The sequence below is a fragment of the Electrona antarctica genome (assembly GCF_951216825.1).
Source record: "Electrona antarctica genome assembly, chromosome: 3".
In the NCBI taxonomy this organism is placed as follows: Eukaryota; Metazoa; Chordata; class Actinopteri; order Myctophiformes; family Myctophidae; genus Electrona; species Electrona antarctica.
In genome coordinates, this window is record NC_136808.1 from 47,745,585 (window position 1) to 47,758,919 (window position 13,335).

The 13,335-nt window shown below is 42.4% G+C and overlaps 1 protein-coding gene across 1 annotated transcript in view; it reads right to left on the bottom strand.

The window, feature by feature from the left end:
• Positions 1 to 830: 830 nt before the first annotated feature.
• LOC306919990 (annexin A2-A-like) overlaps positions 831 to 13,335 on the bottom strand; it is a 13,047-nt gene continuing 542 nt past the window's right edge. Inside the window, exons 2-12 of the mRNA XM_079496571.1 lie at positions 13,104 to 13,197; positions 11,595 to 11,689; positions 10,134 to 10,247; positions 8,517 to 8,607; positions 8,316 to 8,395; positions 7,234 to 7,293; positions 6,967 to 7,060; positions 5,878 to 5,973; positions 4,700 to 4,758; positions 4,022 to 4,144; positions 831 to 1,393 (exon numbers count right to left, since the gene is read on the bottom strand). Coding sequence (XP_079352697.1) covers positions 1,334 to 1,393; positions 4,022 to 4,144; positions 4,700 to 4,758; positions 5,878 to 5,973; positions 6,967 to 7,060; positions 7,234 to 7,293; positions 8,316 to 8,395; positions 8,517 to 8,607; positions 10,134 to 10,247; positions 11,595 to 11,689; positions 13,104 to 13,197 — 966 coding nt within the window. The 3' untranslated portion in view covers positions 831 to 1,333. The remainder of the gene's footprint in view (positions 1,394 to 4,021; positions 4,145 to 4,699; positions 4,759 to 5,877; positions 5,974 to 6,966; positions 7,061 to 7,233; positions 7,294 to 8,315; positions 8,396 to 8,516; positions 8,608 to 10,133; positions 10,248 to 11,594; positions 11,690 to 13,103; positions 13,198 to 13,335) is intronic.

The following is a 13,335-nucleotide window of genomic DNA, read 5'->3' on the forward strand; positions in this document are numbered from 1 at the left end:
TAGCCCAAGGTGTGTTTTTTGTGCAAAACTAATGCTTGGATAGTGGATAGATAGTAGGCCTACATAGATAGTGATATTTGTCAGGTGAAGCGCCGTCTCCGTTGTGTTCTCCCCTCCCCCCATATTAGTCTGATCTGATTATTATAACGTGTGTGTGTGTGTGTGTGTGTGTGTGTGTGTGTGTGTGTGTGTGTGTGTGTGTGTGTGTGTGTGTGTGTGTGTGTGTGTGTGTGTGTGTGTGTGTGTGTGTGTGTGTGTGTGTGTGTGTGTGTGTGTGTGTCACAACCTCGCTTGCGGCCTTGTTGGCGTTAGTACATTTAATGAGCTTTCATTAGTCGCAGGTTTCAAGTCAGTTATTAAGACATGTGAATCCCTTGACTCCTTCAAAACCGCTCTCAAAGGGCACCTACGGACGGCTGCAATTCGAAACTGGCCCCCGTAAAATCTGAATCGCCCCCCATTGCCCCCCCCCCTTTTTCCCCTCACTGTATATGTTTCTTTTCCCTTTTTACCTCCTTTATGATGAATTCATGATCTGTTCTGTTCTTTGACTATATAGAAGTGTCTATTTGTATACGTCTCTAAATGTTTTGATGAATTGAACATGATGGACCCTCTTGTAAACAAGTGTAATGCTTAATTGGGTCGTCCACTCACAGTTAACAGTCTTTGTATTGAGTTTGTGCTTGAAATGTACTGTAATTCTGCAAACTGTTAATAAATATTTCAATCAATCAAAAAAGAAAGTAGGCCAAACTACTCCAGAATCAGTGTTGTGTGTTGCTCTACAGCACACTCTGGTGGAGACAGCATGAAATACAGCACATGGACACGTTGACAAATCTAGCTTTATTTAGAAACAAAATCATCATTGAGAATATTAAACCACAAAATGTTTAAGAATGAATCTATTGTGACTGCATGTCTGGGTGGAAAAAGAGAACTGTATTCAAATTAGATCCAATACAGTTAATACTTAGTCACACGCACACACACACACACACACACACACACACACACACACACACACACACACACACACACACACACACACACACACACACACACACACACACACACACACACACACACACACACACACACACACACACACACACACACACACACACACACACACACACACACACACACAGCACCTTCGCCAATCAAATTATAAGACCAAGTACAGAGCCAAATCATCCATGTTGAATCAAGAATAAAATCACTTTTATTTCCACAAACTAATGAAAACTAAAAAAAATGTCTCCCCCTGCTGGCGGGACTGGGCCTTCACCCTCAAACCCAGCCGCATCATGGGAAGGTGAGTTTTCTTTCAGTCGTCTCCTCCACACAGGCTCAGCAGGGCCTTCTGGTAATCTCCCTTAGTGTGTTCCTGAAACACAATACAATATATTATAGTATTATGTACTATAATACTAGACAATACAATATATGACCACACTTGACACACAGTAAGTCATTGATTTTTTCCCCCTTTTTTAATGTCATCATAGCTTCAAATTGACATATTGGTTGTTTAGTTTGACCCACCAGATTTGGAGATATGGCTTATAGAGTAGGCTAATGTCTTACACAATACAACACGTTCCCTTTCTTTCTTCCCTTTCTTTTTTTCTTGGAAAAATAACACGATGGGAACTATGCACAACAATTTCACACACTTTGTGTTCTTGTTAAATCTGTGATGTGACAATAAACCTGATTCTGATTATGACAGGGCATATTTGGTTAGGTATATAGGGTATATTACAGACAGGATCTGGTAAAGGGTCTTTCCATGCTGTAGGCAGGGTACAGTGTATACTTACAGACTGTAGGGTAGGCCTACAGTGTATGTAGGGTACTTACAGACTAGGGTACAGTGTATGTAGGGTACTTACAGACTAAGGTACAGTGTATGTAGGGTACTTACAGACTAGGGTACAGTGTATGTAGGGTACTTACAGACTAGGGTACAGTGTATGAAGGGTACTTACAGAGCTGTAGGGTACAGTGTATGTAGGGTACTTACAGACTGTAGGGTACAGTGTATGTAGCGTACTTACAGACTGTAGGGTACAGTGTATTCTAGGGTACTTACAGACTGTAGGGTACAGTGTATGTAGCGTACTTACAGAATGTAGGGTACAGTGTGTAGGGTACCTACTTACAGACTGTAGGGTACAGTGTATGTAGGGTACTTACAGACTGTAGGGTACAGTAGCGTACTTACAGACTGTAGGTTACAGTGCATGTAGGGTTTTACATACTGTAGGGTACAGTGTATGTAGGGTACTTCCATACTGTAGGGTACAGTGTATGTAGGGTACTTCCAGACTGTAGGGTACAGTGTATGTAGGGTACTTACAGACTGTAGGGTACAGTGTATGTAGGGTACTTACAGAGCTGTAGGGTACAGTGTATGTAGGGTACTTACAGACTGTAGGGTACAGTGTATGTAGCGTACTTACAGACTGTAGGGTACAGTGTATTCTAGGGTACTTACAGACTGTAGGGTACAGTGTATGTAGCGTACTTACAGAATGTAGGGTACAGTGTGTAGGGTACCTACTTACAGACTGTAGGGTACAGTGTATGTAGGGTACTTACAGACTGTAGGGTACAGTAGCGTACTTACAGACTGTAGGTTACAGTGCATGTAGGGTACTTACAGACTGTAGGGTACAGTCAGTGTATGTAGGGTACTTACAGACTGTAGGGTACAGTGTATGTAGGGTACTTACAGACTGTAGGGTACAGTGTATGTAGGGTACTTACAGACTGTAGGGTACAGTCAGTGTATGTAGGGTACTTACAGACTGTATAGGGTACAGTGTATGTAGCGTACTTACAGACTGTAGGGTACAGTGTATGTAGGGTACTTACAGACTGTAGGGTACAGTGTATGTAGGGTACTTACAGACTGTAGGGTACAGTAGCGTACTTACAGACTGTAGGTTACAGTGCATGTAGGGTACTTACAGACTGTAGGGTACAGTCAGTGTATGTAGGGTACTTACAGACTGTAGGGTACAGTGTATGTAGGGTACTTACAGACTGTAGGGTACAGTGTATGTAGGGTACTTACAGACTGTAGGGTACAGTCAGTGTATGTAGGGTACTTACAGACTGTATAGGGTACAGTGTATGTAGCGTACTTACAGACTGTAGGGTACAGTGTATGTAGGGTACTTACAGACTGTAGGGTACAGTGTATGTAGGGTACTTACAGACTGTAGGGCACAGTGTATGTAGGGTACTTACAGACTGTAGGGTACAGTGTATGTAGGGTACTTACAGACTGTAGGGTACAGTAGCGTACTTACAGACTGTAGGTTACAGTGCATGTAGGGTACTTACAGACTGTAGGGTACAGTCAGTGTATGTAGGGTACTTACAGACTGTAGGGTACAGTGTATGTAGGGTACTTACAGACTGTAGGGTACAGTGTATGTAGGGTACTTACAGACTGTAGGGTACAGTCAGTGTATGTAGGGTACTTACAGACTGTATAGGGTACAGTGTATGTAGCGTACTTACAGACTGTAGGGTACAGTGTATGTAGGGTACTTACAGACTGTAGGGTACAGTGTATGTAGGGTACTTACAGACTGTAGGGCACAGTGTATGTAGGGTACTTACAGACTGTAGGGTACAGTGTATGTAGGGTACTTACAGACTGTAGTGTACAGTGTATGTAGGGTACTTACAGACTGTAGGGTACAGTGTATGTAGGGTACTTACAGACTGTAGGGTACAGTGTATGTAGGGTACTTACAGACTGTAGGGTACAGTCAGTGTATGTAGGGTACTTACAGACTGTATAGGGTACAGTGTATGTAGCGTACTTACAGACTGTAGGGTACAGTGTATGTAGGGTACTTACAGACTGTATGTACAGTGTATGTAGGGTACTTCCAGACTGTAGGGTACAGTGTATGTAGGGTACTTCCAGACTGTAGGGTACAGTGTATGTAGGGTACTTCCAGACTGTAGGGTACAGTGTATGTAGGGTACTTACAGACAGGGTCTGGTAAAGGCTCTTTCCATGCTGCTTCTTGAACTCCGTTCTAATCTTCATCAGGTCCACTTCACAACGAGACACCATGATTCTCGTCACCACCTTCTCCTTGGCTGCTTTACCCTGGAAAACATCATACGGACACGTCACTTTCCGAAATGATGTCATGTGGCAGCCAAGTCTATATGGAATGTTTGTTTGGAGCCTAATTATTGCCATTCATAGACTTGCCAGCCTCGTCTATGAACTTTAATGTTTGTTTAGGGTAGTTATGATGTAATCTTTTGCCAGCCAAGTCTATGGACTTTAATGTTTGGGTTTAGGCCAGCAAATGACGACGTCATCTCGCATTTATTTCATTTGTGAGGCTCCTATGTCCAGCTTTTGTATGTGTGCAAACACACACTTTGTCCAAACACAAACATTCCATTCCATTGACAATGAATGGACAGTTGTGATGTGTTTGTGTAAACACAAACATTGCGTAACACAAACATTGAAGACGAAGGTGAGGACGCAAGTTCAGATTGACCCGAATGAGATGATGTATACATGATACGATGAACGATGATAAGAGCGCCCCTCACTTCACACAGGTGTGATTTTTCATTTTTCACAGACATGAGAACATCAACATACCCCCATTAAATGTACTGTGATAATTATTCATACACTTACCTTCATAGCTTCACTGAGTCTGTTGGCAAAGTACAGCTGTCTGTTCTCAAAGCATTCCACTGCAAGGGTAAACACATTTAATAATTAAATTAATAACGATAATTAAATTAATAGCATTAATGATATTAATAACATGGAGTACATCTGTCTGTTCTCAAAGCATTCCACTGCAAGGGTATCAAAGTCAAAGTCATGAAAGTCCTACTATTTGTCACACACACACACACACACACACACACACACACACACACACACACACACACACACACACACACACACACACACACACACACACACACACACACACACACACACACACACACATTACCGCAGTGAAATTTGCTGTCCGCATCTGACCCATCTCTTGGAGAGTTTAAGGGCGGACATACTCTTAACCACAACTGTCTGGCTATAATAATGTAATGGCGTTTTATGTGTCAAGGTGGTATACTAATGCTTTCATGTTTCTGGATAAAATGCATAATATTCATATTTTATATGGCACGTGCAATCGTGCATAATGTTTTCATAACTTTGTCCTCACTTCTGCAATTAGCACTAGTCAAACGAATTACACATCCAGGAAACCGGCACTCAGTTGGCACTGCCTACTTAGCTATCACTGCCCACTTAGTTGGCACTGCCCACCAGCTGTCCAAAGCCAGAGAACAAAGACACAGGGGAAAAGTCAGACGCAGCATTCTGTCGCACGACTCAGTGATTCTTGTGCCAGTTGCCCTGCGCCCCCACCCTGTGCCCACCCGCCTCCCCGTGCCAGTGGCCCTGTGTTTTAGTTTAAGCATCATAACAATGTGTTTCTCTTCTCTTCACAGTACCATTTCAGAAAGCACAACAATTTGTGTCTGCCAGAGAACGTGAGGGGGGGGGGGGTGGGAGCCCACGTCAACTGGCATGAGAATCACTGAGTCGCTTCTGTCCCTTAACCTGGACACTTCCTGTTTCCTTCCTACCATTTCCTGTTTCCTGTGTTGTCTTCAAGAGACGGGCCTCAGTCCGTGAACATAGACTCAGCAGCCAGAGCCTACTGGTATATGTTCCACTAGTCTCACATTTATTTCCACAACCTACATTTATTTTTATTTTCCTTTCTTTTTTCTGCGAGCTATACATTGCATGAGGCAACAGTCTGGCCATGTTCAACAGACACCCAGTTTTACCCAGTGTGAGGAAGGATTTCTCCATATCTCCTTTCACTTCCATCTTGATGCTTTCCTTCATGTCATATGGACTGTAGCTCTTATACCTGTCAAACACTGAGAAGAGAAACCATACCACTGTTATTAATGTGAAGAGAAACCATATACCATTGTCATTATATAACTAACCCTAACACAGAGAGAAACCATACCACTGTTATTAATGTACAGAGAAACCATACCATTGACATTATAAAAAACACTGAGAGAAACCATATACCACCATTATTATATTACTAAATAGAGACGTGTGGATGAGCTTTTTTGTCACCCTAAAGCCTAAACCATTTGTACACTTTCACTATCCGCCCATTATCAAAGCGCATTTAATGATATCCTATTGACATTATCAGCACCAACCGATAACCGCAGGGATGGGACACACATGGGATTCTACAGTACGTACAACAAACAATGTCACTCACCACTGTCGACTCGTCGAGGTTACCGACGATGTTACGCAGTGACTGTATATATCCATACTATTCATGGTGGTAAGAAGCTGTTACATGTCACCATGTTTTTGTTATCACCCTAAACAGTGTGTACACTTTCATTATCGTTTCATTATTACGGAAACAAACACAAACAAAGTTGATTCAGACAATATAGAGCATCACCAAAACTCATTTCCTGTTGATTTTTCCATTTTATTAGGAAGAAAACACAGACTGGATCCGTGGATCCGGATCCAGATCTTCAAATAGTAAAATCAACAGGAAGATTTTTATGAAAAAATAAAACCACATGAGTTTTGGTGATGCTCTATATTGTCTGAATCAACTTTGTTTGTGTTTGTTTACATACTAAAAGAGTGACTTTGAGAGCCGTTTTAGCGTACAATGTAAATCAACGAGGGGCATATTTTGAATGATCAATTTCTAATCACTGGAACAATTATTTTAGTTTCTTGTCCACAGTTGGAGTTACATCATGGCAAGGTAACTACACAACCCCCTAGTGGTCTATAAGGTAACTACACAACCCAAACCTAAAAGTGGTCTTACGCTTTAAGTGGTACTTGTGGGGAACCAATGAGTTAACCCTTACCTTTCTGTAGGTGAGGAACGCTGCGTTCAGACATGATGGAGATCCAGACAACGACATCTGTTCCTTTCCTCTTCACCCCGGCCTCATAGAGAGCCTAATGATGATGATGATAATAATAATAATAATAATAATAATAATTGCAATAATAATAATAAGGGTAATAATAATAATAATTATTATTATTATGATGCGCTCATGACCACTAGACAATCAAATCAATCAATCAATCAATCAATCAATCAATCAATCAATCAATCAATCAATCACCTTGGCGTCCTCATCGATCTTTTCATAGTCGACCACGTTGGACGGCTCGTCTCTCTTCCCCTGTGATGTGAACACACCGAGAATGGAATAAATTAAATTAATAATGAATTCATCACATTTATTAATTATTTACATTAATGCATTACATGAGGAATTGAACTATAGTGTCAAGCCTCGCAGTTTCCATGGTTCTATGTCATGCATTTCTATGTTCATGTTGTGGTTTCCATGGTTGGATGTTCATGTGAACACACAGCTGCTGTAACACAGATGTAACTAACAAACTAACTAACTAACTAACTAACTAACTAACTAACTAATACAGATGTAACTAATTAACTAACTAACTAACTAACTAACTAACTAACTATACAGATGTAACTAACTAACTAACTAACTAACTAACTAACTAACTAACTAACTAACTAACTAACTAACTAACTAACTAACTAACTAACTAACAACTAACTAACTAACTAATACAGATGAGCTTTCCTGATCTTGTCCTGAAGGTTTGCTGAAAACGCATGTGTTCCCTGCAGGTTTTATTCACCGATTAGCCTAATGCTGCTTTGCTCCTGAAAAGAAGTGTCCAGCAGAGGAACTCTATCTGAGAAGTAGTCGAATGAGTTTGTTTTGGAAGGTTTGGAGTTTGGTCTTTAGTGACATTGAGAAGTTGGAGAACCAAGAGGTGCAAGCATATAGTCAAAGGAGGGCTGAACTGAACAAGGTCTCCAGTAAGAGTCCTGAGAGCACTTTTGTTGACAAAAGAGGAAATTCTGCCAAGACATATAATGGTTCCTTGATTTACTTTTTTGATCACCTTTGTTGCCATGCTTTCACCTGTCAGCTCGTTGTCGACTGAGAGAATGTTTGGACCCCAAAATAATGGATAATTCTTTGCAGAGATGTAGTGAGTTTGTTATCGACAATCTAGTCTCAAACGGCACATGTGTATCATGTGTATAATGTCTGCAACATGTATCTGTAACATGTAGCATGTGTAATCAGTCCCATTGTGACATACACTCATGGTTGGACGGTCTCACCTGCACCAGAGCCAATAGAAGTTTAGCACTCACCTGCACCAGAGCCAATAGGAGTTTAGCGAAGTTCCCTGAAGTGTCCCCAGCAACGTCCTTCTCTAAGTCCTTCTTAAACACTGTAAAAAATAAAGACTTTACATCTACAGTAAGTCTTTCTTAAACACTGTAAAAAGACATAATGAAATGTAGCCTACACAATAGCTACAGGTAGATTACATAAATAAACTAGAAACCTACGTTCTTTATAAACGGTCTTGATGTCCTGTAGCTCCGCATTGCTTCTGGAACAGACGATCTCGATGAGGCTTTCCTCATCTGTTCCCAAACCCTGACGATCAGACACATGTTAAAGCCAAACCCTGACAATCAGACACATGTTAAAACCAAACCCTGACGATCAGACAGGCCATGTTAAAAACCAAACCCTGACGATCATACAGGCCATGTTAAAACCAAACCCTGACGATCAGACAGGCCATGTTAAAATCAAACCCTGATGATCAGACAGGCCATGTTAAAACCAAACCCTGACGATCAGACACATGTTAAAACCAAACCCTGACGATCAGACAGGCCATGTTAAAAATCAAACCCTGACGATCAGACAGGCCTTGTTAAAATCAAACCCTGACAATCAGACACATGTTCAAACCAAACCCTGAAGATCAGACACATGTTAAAACCAAACCCTGACAAACAGACAGGTCAAACTTTCTCTGTGCCAGAATGAGATAATCTTGTGAATAGGTATTGGATCCAACGGTGCCAATCCCGAGATACGAGACGTGATTAATAAGCATTAATCCAGCATTATATATATATATATATATATTGTACTAACGCGCCCGCGTGCACGCTTAATAATCCTTTTTCTCTTCCAAATGAGACAAACTGCGATCTTTGGGACCTTATAAAACCTTTGATCGGGCTAAGAAAGTTAATCCAACGCGTGTCGACACACAGGACTAGAGGTTGTGGCTCAAATATGGAGGGCTATCACTTCCGGGTCGGGCGGAAGTGGTCTCTTCTTCTGCGTTTTCCACACATTACACTGGCACTGGCCTCACGATCCCGCCTATAGTAACGGGAGGGAATGTGTTAAATCCAAACCCTGATAATCAGACAGGCCATGTTAAAACCAAACCCTGTTAACAGTGTTTTTTTCCTTTACTACTGAACACATGTTGGTGTTAGGGTCACTGGTCATAGCCGGGGTCATAGCAATGTCCACAAGGAACGTCAATACATGTTAAGCTTATTCCAGTGTGTGGACCTTAATTTCTTTTCTAGGGTCAGGGGTCATAGTTAGGTTACCTTCATAGAGTTCTTCACTTCAGAAACATACTGAGATGTTAGGGTTTAGGGTTTAGGGGTTAGGGGTTAGGGGTTTGGCAGTGGTGTCATGGACGTAGAACGCAGTACCACGCCGTGTCCCCTACCACAGCAGTATGGCTCCAGTAGTCTACTGCACGGAACAAGAATGCCTCCTCCACCATCAAAGAAGAGATTCGTACAAAGCAAACGTTTTAGTTTCGCTATTGCAGCGCAGTAAAGAAGTTTATCTGATTATTTTAAGTCTACTTTTGTGTTTGTGTCTAAAACTCTCATACACTATAAACAATATAGGCTATCGGCTGCTTCTGTGCGCATGCACACATGTAGGCGCGAGTGCATGTGTGTGCGCGAGTGCACGTGAGTGCGTGCGCGTGACGTGCCGTGGTACCGAAATAAATCACCATTACACCACTGGGGTTACTGGGTTAGGGGTTAGCTTTCTGGACAATATGTTGTAGAATGTAAACTGTTCTTCAATGTCTTTAGAGTTTAGGGTCAGGGCAGGGTCAGTTAGGTTACCTTCATAGAAGACTTCAGCTCAGAAGCATCGTACTGAGACGTGCTCAGCATCAGTCCCAGCATCACAGCCTCCAGGGAGCCAGAGAGCGCCCCCTTCAGGGCACTCATCAGATCCTGCATGTCAAACACGCAAACATTAAAGGAGTAGTTCATTCACCCATTTGTTTGATTGAACCCATGATCCTTGAATTAATATATTACACACCCCGTGAACTTAAGCCTTTATTTAGTTGTGACGCATTCCTGCAGCCCTTATTTGGTGACCGTTGGAGACTCTAAGAAGACTTTGAGTCACATCCCTTTTTGAGAACGATAAAGTATAGATTGAGTAGGCTACTGTATGCTTTTAGGCCCTCAAAAACGTGACTGGTTAACCAGGCTACGGAAATCTTTGACATTGCTTTTTTGACGTCAAGAGTGGATAGAGCAGATCATATAATTAATTAATTGGGAGATCTAAAGGTCGGAGGTCATAGGACGAATAACTGTGAGCTTCAGTTCTTGATTCCCACAAGCCTCGAACGACAGCACAGAACTGCCGAAACTGCGAAAAATGGCGGAAATAATTACAAAAACAATAAGGGGTCCTTCCCCTTCGTGCTTGACCCCTAATAATATAATAATACAAATAAATAATAATGTTGGTATTTATTATCTGCCTTCATTCAAACTGAAAGATGCCACACTGTGACATGACAAGCCACAGTTGCATCTGTGATCAGTAGCGCACGCCATCAGGACATCAAATGTGTGGGGACATTATTTTGGGGGAAGGGGACGTCATGACTCACATTGTTGTGTATTAGAGTTGAGACAAACTCACACGCATTGTGAGTTGATTTGGAGCAGCGACATGCATCATTGTATTTTTGCAATGTCAGGTCGCTGGCTTCCTGAATGATGTTGGATAGTTACAGTTATGTATTGCAGCCAATACACAACGACTATGCGCAGCAAAATAGAGACGGTGCTAGAACAGCCATGCATGCACCAGCGCCGGCCGGGTCAAATAAATAAATAAATAGACCAAGCATCCCCCAATAGTGCAGAGACATTCATACCCACCCCCCCCCCACCCACTTTGGCGCTCAGTGTGTTTTAGTTTCAGTGGCGTGCACAGATAGACACTAGGGGGTGCTAGAGCACCCCCTGCCCTTTTGGCAATGTGCCCTTTCGAAGAAAAAAAAGAAAAAAAAAACATTTTTTTCTCTTTTTTTTTTGATTTTTCAAAAATAGCAGACCTACAAGCTCATAGCGCGCCACTCGGTGGCGCGCTATGAGCTTGTAGATCTGCTATTTTTCAATAGCTAAAGCATAACATAATGCTAACACCAAAAGGGGTTCCCGCCCAAAATGGATTAAGGCAACCGGCCGGTTCCACGCGCTGCACAAGGTGCCCTTTTTTAACTTGAGCACCTGCCCCTCTAAATGTCTGTGCACGCCACTGTTTAGTTTTTTTACCTTCTTGGACATCTTTTCGTATTCGAAAGCGATCTCTCTCCTCTGATCGTAACTCCTCCAGGTCAGGATGTCGATGATGGTCTGCTCGTCAACACCTGCAATTAATTAACTCATTATAAACACATGCAATTAATTAAGAAACACCTGTAATTAATTAACTCATTATAAACACCTGCAACCACATTACAATGGGTTCCAAGCTATTGGAACGCAGGCTATTATATTAACTACATTGTATCCATTGGAACACAAGTTATTACTTGTTACTACAGAGCGCGTAAGTATTGTAATCGGCTGGGTTTGTCGGTGTTGTCCACCGGCCAATAGGGGACCACCATTCTTGATGACGTAACTAAGGTACGTTTGGCTGGGTGATCGGCTGGTGTCGGGGTAAGAATGGTGGTCCCTTATTGGCTGTTGATGGTGACGTAACTAAGGTATGTTTCAAGGTTGGTATTAGGTCGATAACGGGTCTAAAGGATTTAGAACAACAGTTGTAATAGACATATAGTTAGTAGCAGTACTTGCGCGCTCTGCTTGCGCACAAGTAGGCCATGTATGGCCTACTTGTGTGCAAGACACCTCGACAGAGTGCATTTCTATAGTTATTATAAAAAGCAACAGTTTTGGACATACAAGTTTTAAACACGACGTTCAGGAATTGAACCTTGTTCTAAATTCCATTAACATTCAAATAAACATTGTGCAACAACTTCAGTGCACATCTCCCTCTATATGTGTGTGTGTGTGTGTGTGTGTGTGTGTGTGTGTGTGTGTGTGTGTGTGTGTGTGTGTGTGTGTGTGTGTGTGTGTGTGTGTGTGTGTGTGTGTGTGTGTGTGTGTGTGTGTGTGTGTGAGTGTGTGTGTGGGTGGGTGGGTGGGTGTGTGGGTGTGTGTGGGTGCTTAATGATTGCTTAATAGAATAGTGAAACTGGCTAGACAGTGGCCTTGTGGTCATAGAGTGTCCACCCTGAGAGTGGGAGGTCGGGTTCGATCCCCGGCCGGGTCATACTAAAGACTACTAGTAAACGCATGCCTCTCGCACAAACTACTGAGGTGTGTCAGTCACTCCCCGTCTGAAAAGGCCTAAATGGAAACTTACTGTATAAAACCACTTTGAATACAATCAAAGTGCATTAACTTTTACTGTAGTGGAATAGAACCTTATCAGAATGATTACCTTTCTGGGCGTGTTGTGAATGAAACACACACACACACGCACACGCACACGCACACACACACACACACACACACACACACACACACACACACACACACACACACACACACACACACACACACACACACACACACACACACACACACACAGGAAGGTGAGTCAGTGTGTCCTGGAGGCTGTTGCCGATAGTGGGGTCTAAGTGGTTAAGTATGTATGTGTGTGTGTGTGTGTGTGTGTGTGTGTGCGTGCGTGCGTGCGTGCGTGCGTGCGTGCGTGCGTGCGTGCGTGCGTGCGTGCGTGCGTGCGTGCGTGCGTGCGTGCGTGTGTACCTTTGGTCTTAATAGCAGTCTCCAGTCTAGCAGCATCTTTAGCAGCGTCAAAGTCACGGGCTGGAACTACAGTAGGAAATGTAGGCTCCGCCTCCTGATATGTAAATACATTGTCAATGTGTTATGAATACATTAAAATAAATCATAAATGTGTTTAAATAAATAAATAATACATTCTAATTAGGGATGCGCCGATGTAACGGCCACATATAGGTATCGGCCGATATCGGTC